Source organism: Cariama cristata, unplaced genomic scaffold (genome assembly GCF_000690535.1).
Source record: "Cariama cristata isolate BGI_N322 unplaced genomic scaffold, ASM69053v1 scaffold41137, whole genome shotgun sequence".
Lineage (NCBI taxonomy): Eukaryota > Metazoa > Chordata > Aves > Cariamiformes > Cariamidae > Cariama > Cariama cristata.
In genome coordinates, this window is record NW_009629079.1 from 321 (window position 1) to 11,400 (window position 11,080).

At 37.0% G+C, this 11,080-nt stretch overlaps 2 protein-coding genes across 2 annotated transcripts in view; one reads left to right on the forward strand and one right to left on the reverse strand.

Moving 5' to 3' along the window:
* The window catches only part of CINP (cyclin-dependent kinase 2 interacting protein), a 5,805-nt gene extending 233 nt beyond the window's left edge, over window positions 1–5,572 (forward strand). Inside the window, exons 2-5 of the mRNA XM_009705036.1 lie at window positions 562–730; window positions 1,903–2,029; window positions 3,613–3,742; window positions 5,238–5,572. Of these exons, the coding sequence (XP_009703338.1) occupies window positions 562–730; window positions 1,903–2,029; window positions 3,613–3,742; window positions 5,238–5,440 (629 nt within the window). The 3' untranslated portion in view covers window positions 5,441–5,572. The remainder of the gene's footprint in view (window positions 1–561; window positions 731–1,902; window positions 2,030–3,612; window positions 3,743–5,237) is intronic.
* Window positions 5,573–8,978: 3,406 nt separating this feature from the next.
* Window positions 8,979–11,080, reverse strand: part of ZNF839 (zinc finger protein 839) — a 10,583-nt gene continuing 8,481 nt past the window's right edge. The window contains exon 7 of the mRNA XM_009705035.1: window positions 8,979–10,346. Coding sequence (XP_009703337.1) covers window positions 9,358–10,346 — 989 coding nt within the window. The 3' untranslated portion in view covers window positions 8,979–9,357. The remainder of the gene's footprint in view (window positions 10,347–11,080) is intronic.

Genomic DNA, 11,080 nt, shown 5'->3' on the forward strand with positions numbered 1-11,080 from the left:
TGCTCGCAGCCCGCCCCTTGAGGTGGTGCTTGCGTGTAAATACGGCAATGTATCGCGGGTTCCTGTTGCCGTGTGGTCCTCTGAGGACGCGTCGTGAAATGCGGGCTTGAGGCTGCGTGGTAAAGCGCCCAACATCTTCAGTGAGGCCCAGCTCGCGTGTTGACGTGAATGAATTCAGACGTTCATGGCATGAGCACTGTATGCATGCAGTAATTGTTGCATGATTTTTTCCGTCATACGCTGCGTTAGCGTTTGCCTATCATACAGCGATAGTCAGAAGATTGTCAGTACTGCAAAGGCATTACTGTCCATGTTACAATATTCCATCGCGGAACTTGCTTGCATTTTTTTAATAACATGATTTTCCTGTAAATAGTAATAAGTCTGATAGATGAGGAATTAGATTTCATGACTGAAGACAGTTAATGTAAATTCCATTTTACTTTAATTACTATTCAGCAGTAAAGCAAGGAAATCATTCATACAAACAGCTGCCAGACAGCACACTGATCTGTTTCTGTATGCTTTAAATGGCATGAATTTCTTTATTTTCTCGTATAGCAAAAAGTCCTGCTGATGGTACTCCAAGACGACCTGTTTTATCTGTCAGTGCAAGAAAAATTAAAGATAATGCAGCAGACTGGCATAATTTAATGATGAAATGGGAGAGACTGAATGATAATGGATTTACTACAGCAAACAAAATAGTCAACATGAAGATCAGTGAGCAGTAAGTATGCTAATACATACAAGTAAAGATAGCATAAAGATTGCCTTTATAGAGAAATTAATCTGTTTTCTTCACTAGAAAGTTCTTTTTGGAGATGGGGAAAAGAACATGTCAGATTGGATAAGCTAGCTCTTAGATCAAACTCAGCAGTTGCACTTTTTGGTTACATAAACTATTTACATTCAAATAATAAATGTCTCATAAAGATTAAAATAATCTCATAAAGTAATGATATTTGTAAGAAAGGGAAAAGTTTATTATACATAGTCAAGCCTAACAGATATTTGAAATACTTGTATAACATACAAAGTTAGAATCTAATCCTGTAGATCTCAGCTCATGTGAGTTCCCTTACTCACTTGCATATTTACACTAAGGCCAGTATTACCAAATTTCACTCAAGTCAAAAGTTCAGCAGATTTTAAGAAAGAATCAGTGATTTATATAGTTATAACAGTGATGATGTAAAAAAAAAACAAAACAAAAAAACCCCAACAACAACAAAAAAAACCACTTTGGTAGAGCTGTTATCTTCATGCTCTAAAGAAAAACCTGTAACAAACAGGGTTTTGAGAAGAAACTTCTGCAGAGTCCTGACAGCTGAACAGGGTTTGTCTGACAGGGTTCTGACAGGTACAAGCTCAGGAATATTTTGCTGTAACAGTGTCAGATGTTGCTTTGCTCTCTAGCAACTCCCTGTGCCCTGTCTAAGTTTACAGCTTATGTGGGAAGGTCAGCAAGACAGGATAGGTATTTGCACATTAGCTGCTCTGGGTTCACAAGTTAAATGTCTTGGCTTAAATTGTGCATCAAGGTGAGTTTGCGGTGAGGCACCAGATTGTCAGCAGAAGCCTGGTCATACCTTGTCCATTATGAGAGAATAACCTCCAACACAGGGGCAAGGTAAAGTGGGAAAAGGTGTTATTGTAACACCTGCAACTGTTTTTTCAAGCACATGCTCTAAGGTAGAGTAATTCTATGTTCCTCTGAAGATTATGGTTCCAGCCCCAATTGCTCGCATGGCTAGCTATATCTCTTACTATTTTTATGTAGGAATTCTCATGAACAGCCTGTGAGAGATTTTGTAGGATCAGACGACATGGATTTTAAATCTGCACAGCTCGAGTAAACCTATATGCAGTTGTTTACTCTGCCTTATGTTTCTATTTTAGATTTCAAGACAACAAACTGGAGATAACATGTGATAACAGTGCTGCAGAATTTGAAAAGCCACCTAGAAAATACAATGAAGAACTGGACAATTGCTGTGCAGAATTACTTGAGACCTTAAAGCATATGGTAATGCTCATTTTTCAATCTTGGTCAATAGGAATCAATTCCAAGTGTGTTCAAGTATGACATAAGGAAATGTCCTCAAGTATTTGTTGTAAACAGCAAATTGGTATTTTATTCATAGTTCTTTGGCTTCAAACCTAAATTATTATAAATGTGTATGATTTATTTGCTTGATTGGTAAATTTGAAGGTTGGGTTTACATCTGTCTTCTGCTTATAAATTCTACTCCTCCCTTTTATAAAGTGATCTTCTGAAAATGAGTCATATAAAAATGCATTCTAAAACTGCACCTGTTTTCTGTTTTCTCATCCTGAATATCCCCTCTGTTTAAAACGAAACAAACAACAAAGCATAAAGCAGTGCTTTACCTGCCATCATATCCTTGCAGCTATCTTTGATCAGACATAATGCAGTTATATTTTTAGTCTGCTACCTGCATTTTCTGTGCAAACTCCTTGTCTAGAAGGTAGTGCAAGATAATTATTATGTAACCCACCTTTTTTCTGGATACATTGGTAGGCATTAATGTCACCTGTCAATTTGACAAGAAGCAAAAAGAGTATTTTTTTGCCTGATACTGTAATTTAAAATTCTTATTAAAAATAACTTTTACAGCCTTCTGCCAAATTGGAGTCCCATTAAAAAGATGATGGATCTATTTTTTCTATAGACAGGATACCAGTCCAGCATTTAGAATACGTAGGAAGGCAGCTAGATTTTCCTCAAATTTTGATCTATGGGGAAAAGTAACAGTAATTTTTTTCTTTTTTTCTTTTTTTTTCCTTGAGGTAGTTTTGTATTCAGACTACCAAGTGCGTTGATGCAAGTTTTTATTACTCCTGAGTAATTGGAGTCTAAGCAGCCAGTGTTAGATTGGATACTAAACATAGCTACTACAGACATATTTTGGTTTTCATTCCTTAGGAGTTTGTACCAGCTTACAAGTTTATAGAAATAACTATATTTTGGCTTCTTGACTTAAAGATATTGCCTGCAAACTCCATTCTGTTGTAAATACTAGTCCCCATCAGTAACGCACAAGGTCAGGTGAATATGAAGGGAGTGGATGGAATGACCTGTTTTTTGAAACAAGCTGTTAAATCAGCCTAGATATATTGTCAGTAGTAGCTTGAGCTGCTTTTCTCACCTGCCGCTGATCTTTTGAAATCAGATTTAAGTATCTTGACATGGTAATGTAAGAAAGCATGTGTTTATAGGACTTGGGCCACACTTGTTCATAGACATTCTGATGTTTTTCCCCAGTACTAAATTGCTATAGGAAAAACCCAGACAGAGGTGAAAAAATGAGAGAGGGTTTTAATATATTTCTACATGGGGGAAACAAAAGACTTTTGCAAAATCAGAGTCAGTAAGTCTTATCTGCGGTGTTCAAAATTTTAGGGTATCTCATGTTAAAGCTTTATATAAATTCCAGCTTCGATTCCTGTCTGGAGTTAAAAAAAGCGAGTTAGAAATGCTAAGACTAAATAGTCTTCAGAAATAGCGTGTTTTAAAAAGATGTTTAAGATTATAGTAGCCTGATGTTCCTGAGATGTTCATTAATGTCACATGTTCATCATTTTCAGACAAAAGTACAGCTGAAAATGGAAAAGCTTACTTCAACTACTAAAGCAATCTGTGACTTGGAAGCTTTCCACCATGGAGCTGGGAATTGCACAGCACCCTTCTTTCATACATGGCCCACACCATACTTCTGTAAGTAAAATATTGATTATCTTAGCTAATTGCATTGTGTTGTTGATGTCATCTAATTTAGGACTGAAAAATAAACCCTTTTATCTGGATATCTTGCCTTAGAGAGAGAGAGTGTATCTGTCTCCTTTATAATTGCCTAATCAATAAACACATGAATGCACCACTTGGCTTAGGGTTACTGCTAATGACTGCTTGTATGAACTGCCAAGCGTTGTCTGACATGCAACAATTACAGCATAAAACTAAGCTTGTCAGCAGCTTACAGTGTCCAAGCTGCAACAGCCACATCCTTTGTAGGAAGAGACATACTTGCAACTTGGTAGCATTAAGCCGTAGGCTCAACTGACTTAACTTGTTACTTGACACTGAAATTAAATCCTTGAATGCAAAGAACAAGCTATACCTCGGTTAATTCTCAGGCAGCCAAAGAAAAACACCTCTGATCTCAGTGTCAGTCAAGACAAGTAAAGAAACGTTCCATTACTGTCTACTGTTAGTGTCAGTCTTTTTAGCATTCACTTGATGGCAAAAGGTACTGCCTCCCAACTGGTATTACCACAATTTTAAAACTTTGAATTGAAGAGAAGCCTGATTACATGCAAACCAACTGCCACCTTTGTGAAGTGAAAGTCATACCTTTGTGAAGCCCTGCTTTTTACTTCACTACTGCAAATTAGTGGGAATCTTATGTGTTAGTTTCTGCCAGCTTAAAAGTGTAAGAATGACAAAGACAACTGCTGTCAAAACACTCATTGTGACTGAATCATTTAGTGATGCTCTCTACTTCATGAAAGACTAAATCCTCCTGAAGGTAGTGATAGTTCAGGCTGAGTTAGAAACGCAAGATTAGTCTCTCTTGAAAAATAATTTGTGTGGTTATTTTTTAGAAAGTCAAACGATTAAAGATTATTATATAGATATATTTTAAGTCCCCTACTAGTATATATAACTAGTAACAATATTAGTTTTTACATTACACACTTCAGCTTTGGTCTGTTGTTTTGTTTTACCATTATTTTTCACTATTGGTATCGCTCTTTGGTGATCATGCATTGCTAAAGTGCCTGACAGGGTGTGAGAGCATCCTTTAGATTCGCTAAAATCAACAGTAACTCTAAAAAGTGAAGCTTGTATTTCAGGATAGCATTACCGAATTTTAAAATCAAATGTCAGTTATTTGAAAGAATAGCTGTAATTGATAATTTTACAGTGGGTCCTGAGAATCAATACCACCACTTATTCTAGAATTAAAAGGGGATTCATGTCAAAATCACAAGTGTGTAAAATATATCCAAAAGCTGAGGAAATTCTTTAGCATTTTAGATTCTAGTGTGCAAACATTAATTATGCTGTAAAAACCAAGATGTCTAAATATGGGGAATAGCTTATGTAAGGTAGGGTTTTTTTAATGATCAATATATTACAAGTATAATTTAACTTTTAGAGAATTGCTGAAATGTTTGGTCAATGTGCTAGGTTTTTCAATCCATTTCAGATGAGGTTTCTCTGAAGCTCTCTGAAATGTACAAGAAGGAACTACAACTCAAGCAAACAATTGTACAAGAAATTGCTCATTCTGCTGACCAGGATCTGATGATGGTCTATTTATCATCATGGTTATACCAGCCTTACATTGAGAACAGCAACAAACTACTACTTGAAGCCATGCTGCTGGAAACAGGACATAGACAGTGCTAGAATTTCAGATGTTACATGGCTTGCTTCTAATGATGCTTATGTGAAACTGAAATGGCAAATTGCAAGGCTTACCAAGTAAGTTGAATTTTTGTAAAACTTATTAAAAATGTTTTTCTCTATTTGTATTTATTATTTTGTCTCAGCTGATACTCCTTTTTCTGCATGGGACAACCTGTTTTTTGTTGCTTTATCCATTTTTAAATGCAATAGAGAGGCTACAGGTAGGACGCTAAGTCCCCTGTAATCAGAAAGAATTTAGGACTACTTGGTGGTCTGGGGGGATTCAATGCACATAGACACCTACAGCAAATAATGTAACTACTTTTCCAAGTCTTGTCAGTCTAAAATACCTACATTGTCCCTTTCACCAGAGAAATTCAGCACTTCTTGATCTTTCATGTTTGGTTTTTTTTTTTACATGATTTAACAGGGCTAGTGCTTTTGTATTTGCTTTATAAATGGGGAAAAGGAAAAGAAAGCACAAAAGGCAGGATCCAAAAGTGGATCCAAAAGGATCCACATAGTTTGGTATGTAGTTCTGAAATGCTGTCACAGACACTAGTGTAAATTCTGGTTTGGTTTTAATTACAGTGTGGTTAGGTACATCATGCTTGAAGAGTGATCCAAGCCCAAACTAGCACACTGGGAATATTTAGTACAACTCACCGTTCCACAGTCATTATATGAAAAGGTCTTGTCTCTTTTAATTCATCGTAACTTTTTTTCTTTTAGAGATGTTTCATGAAAGCATCTGTTGAATAAAAACAAGACCTGCTTCAGTCATGGCCTTATCCCATATTGCTTCCTGTCATAGGGCTCAGTGAATTTTTCCTTGAATTACTGTTTCTGAGGTCAAGTGGTTTTGGTTTAGAAGTGTGCCCTCTCTGTATCTTTGGTTAGTCGTTTACATGACAAGGATCGGTAGCTCAAATTCTTGCTTTTCTTTTTGATGCTGCTTGCTTGGAAAACAGAGTAGAGAGTGTGTTCAGGAGAATGCTGAAGTGGAATTCAATACCCTTATTTGCTTTCACCCCTAAAGATGTAATAATCACTGTAGCATACCAGCTTCTACGCTTACCCAGCCTTCAATAACTGTCAGCTGCTATTGCAAATTACCACTTTTCAGAAAAGTGTATTACAACATGGAAACTATGCAGCTGTGTCATCAACTTTTTAGTTAAATCCCTAATGTGTAGTGAATTTAGGCCTTCTGTGTACTTCATTCTAAATTTCTCCCACTTACTGCCTGTATGACCTGCTCCTGTATAAACTGTTGATTTAGATCTCCTGTTCCACACAATTATGTAGTGTTTCTAAGTGCTGTTGACTCGTCGTTGTGCCCTGACAGATGTTTACCCTTGATTCTCCTTGAAACAACTATTTGAACTAAAAGACAGTGACACGAAATGCACACTGCTATGAAATAACCATAATGGCTGTGGTTTGACACTAGAAAAATCTAATTAACAGTGAGAGATTCTGGAAGTTTTCTAATAGGAAAAGTAAGGTCACTTAACTAGTTCCAAGCTGAAACCCCATAAGCTTGATAAGGGAAATACATGAGTTTCCTGCAATAGTGGAACAGACAGACATGAATTCAAAAAGTTTTCTTGACATTTTCCTCTGTTCAACAACGAGGTTCTTTCTGACAGCTTAGTAGTGTTCTATTCTTACCCCAAATTTCTAGCATCTAAAAAGAAACTGCTGTAGCTCAAGGAGAATACAATTAGTTACAAATAGCTTTGTTGGGTTTTATTATTTTCTGTGCAAGCATTTCACATAGTTTAACAGCCACCTTAATTTATCTGAGTAGGGCCAGACCCTTGTCACTATGGAAACACCTTCATACTTGAAAAATATTTTCCAAGGATAAAAGGTTGGTTCACTTATAGAATTGTTCTTTTAAGATGAGAGTAGGTGTATTGTATTTCCCAGCATGTGCAAATCAATAGGGAAGGCAGAATTGAAGCAGATTTTCATTTTCTGCACAGGTGGAAATTGTGGTTTGTTCTTGTTTCTTAGAGGAAATAAGCTCTTCAGGAAAGAGTCTTCATATTCACAGACTCCCTTGCTCACTGACTGCTATTGGACACAGGAAGATTACTGCAAAATCATTGCAGAGATGTTTTGTCATTATAGCTCTAAGCAGTTGATTGTTGTATTTGAAGCCTTCAGATGTAGTTATTAGACTGTCAGTACAAAAGTGTGTAATAAAGAATTGCTCACTGCAATCAAAGACTTTGAAAGACCAGCAGTACCTTGCTTTGTATGGTATCTTCACTTACAAGGTAGGCCTGTATCCTCTGACCATTACCACCTCCTAAAAAAAGAGGGGAAAAAACCTGAAACAAAAACTACACCATAAACCCAACCACCAGACAGGAGCTCACTAATACATGATGGTACCTTTGACATCCACATCCAATGTTTTGGCTAATCAAATTAATCTTCTACTTAGGCAACCAATAAAAAAAAAAAACCCAAACAAAAACAACACACACACACCCCCCCCAACCAAAAAAAGCCCCAATCTATGTTAAAGACATACAGTAGAGCAGATTGTTTCATCTCTAAATTGTCCTTCCTTTACATTCAATTTTGGTATTTTTCCTCAGTAATGAGACCATGAAAAAACCACAATGTTCATACTTAAGAATGGTTCTCCTGCAGATCACAGGTCCTTTTAGCTGATTTGTCCAGTTATCTGAGTAGCCTCATGTATTTAGCAATGAGGCAACACATTTTAAAGGTATGTTACCAGTCTTCAGTAATATCTACAATAGCTCATGAACAAAATGTACTGGTCATTTAAGGCTGTTCTTTTTCACCTGCTAAGCTTCTTGAAAGAAAAGACAGTGCCTTGGACAAGAAGCTGCTAGGAGGTCTCCATGAAAATATTAGCATCCAAGCAACATACTGAAAGTATGACAAAAATACAAGATAGCAGTAGATAAGTACTTTGGTAAGTTTTGTGTCTGCATAAAGAAAGAGGGATTATAGTCAAGGATACCTCTTTATTATGATTAAATAGTACAGGGCAGCGTGGAATTACTAGGAAGGTCAAAACTTAAAACTGATAAAGGATGCATCATCTGAAAGAAAAAAAGTGTAATACAAGTCTAACAAAACTAGACCATCATGGACTAAAGTAAGAAAAATAATTTGGTATCTCGTTAAGGGAAATCGGATCACTAGTTATGTACCTTCCCATTTCTAAGTAAGAGGAATTTTTGAAGGTGTGGCTGAACATTAGATTAGCATACTTAAATACATTTCCAACAGTTCAGTACAAATCAGATCTTAGTTTGAGGCTATTTTTGTCTCTAACTCAGTAGATGCTTATTTAAGTAAGGATCAGCTAAGATGTCACACTGTTCTTGGAATGCACAAGTGTGGATTATATTTAAAACTGCCCATATTTCCGGGCAGATTTATGCACATCAAGTCTAAATGCTAAGGAATATCCAAGCTAGCTTTAAGAAAGTGCAATTAACAAAGTGCTTTGTAATCTCAGTGGGACAGAAAATGCACGTTTTAATATAGTTTTTATTTTACCCATATACAGCTTGCCAGTACACAGCACATCACTGCTGAACAGCAGTACAACTTACTGCATTTTTAGATGGCTAGAGAGAAAAGGAATTATGTAACAAAAGGGAACAGTGCAACAGTTTTAGGGTTGACAGATTTCCACTTCCCACCCACCCCCAACATAGAAAGCAAATAGAATGATGTTAATTCTAGAATTTTTGGTTGCAAAGCTGCTAGATTTATATAAACATAAGTTATAAAAAGTACAGGGCATAGAAACAGTTTACAAATAAGTTAAATTTCAATTATTTCAGTATTCACATTAGAAAAATATACATTTTATAGAGTCAGTCTTTTCCAGAAGAAAGCATATACAGTTTTCTAATTTATGGCTCCAATTCACTTTGCGAGAGCAAAATATCTTCACTTTGGCCATCTGCTTCTATTGCCAGTAGTGCTTCCACAGTTTCCAAAGGTATCCCCTCAGGTGTGCGAATGTGCATTGTAGTACCATTGGAATCAGTTACAATAACAATGCCTTCTGCCTGAGACAAAACAGCAGTATCTGGATGAGACAGGATAAGCCCATCTGAAGTCTGAATAAAAATCTGTTCATGTCCCTGAGACAAAAAATCATGGCTCTCATCAGTAATCTCAAAGGCTACTGTTTCATCTACAGTAACTGTATTCTCCAGCTCATTTTGTTCCTCTGTCCCACAAGAAAATTCATTCGCGTTTTTAAAATGGTTTTCGTGGTTCACACGAGCAGACAGGGAGCCTTCCTGGACAGCGTTCTGGTGCAACTCAGTCTGAGCACTGTGCGGGTAGTTTACTGGCACAATGTTTGTTGAAAAAACTTTTTCAAATTCCTGTATCTCATCCATCAAACCAGCATTATGAAGTTGTTCAGAATGTTCTTTAATTGCAAAATTATGGTTTTCTTCTTGTGGTTTCTGATATTTTTGATTGTGACCATTTTCTTCACTCGGTAAGTTAGTGCTCTGACTGCCCAGTGCATTCTCGGACACAGAGTTGCAAGGTTCAGGAGCTGACAGTCCACCTGCTGCATTCTCACTCACGAAGTGCGCTTGAATTAACTCAGGTGAGCTATCTGCTTCAACAGGCAATACAACTTCGGTATGTAGCAGAGATGCGTCACCTGCCATTTCTGGTCCCTGTATGTTCACAGGTTGCGAATACTCTATCTTCATTTTCACAGTCTGGGAGAAGGTACCTGAATTTTCAGCATCGATTCTAACTCCTGAATCAGCAAGTGAATTATGCTCCTCCGCTGTCAGTAATGTAGCACCAGTTGTGCAGCAAGTGATATGCCTATCTTCTGAAAGCAGGATTTCTCCATTTAATGGATTAAAACCTGAAAAGGTGAAAGAAATATTTTTTTGGCCAATCCAATATTACGTGTCCAAAAAATTGTTTTTCAGCAATAATTTTGGCGGAAAAACTACACTACTTCCCTGCTGTCTTCCCCCAAATTAGCAAACCTGAAGCACCTTGCAAGAGTTTCACAGCACTTCCCAATAAGAAAGCCAGTATAAAAATACTTAAGGAATTTTTGGATAGTTAAATATTATTGAATATCTCCATACCAAGGGACCTTACATTAGAAATGGCACTTTTCTGTTAATCCTGAAAACAACCTGGGCTGAAAGTCAAACTCCATTTTTTCCATCTGGCATAAGCCGGTAACATCAAAAGATAAAGAATATACCAGGCACAAAGTTGTCAGCTGCTCATCCCCATTATCATTAGTAAATTCACAGAAGTATTTAAACTTGATAAAATTTCTGTTGATAACCAAGCTCATCCTGCACTCAGACATGTCATCAAGTTACTACATATCTAATCAGCTGTGCTAGCAGCCCCAGGAGCACTTTCGTCCTGTGACAGAAAAGGTAAAAAACACTAGAAATGTAGTGTGTTTTACCAGTTATTTGACCTGGACCAAGCACCAGGTCACAAACCCAGTAGGTAGTTGAACAGTAACTACTAAGCTACAATAGCATGAGCTGTCAGTTTGTATTACTGAAGATGAAAAGGAACAAGTTGGGGGGGGGGGGCGGGGGGAGGGTGTTACTGAAACAATCAACG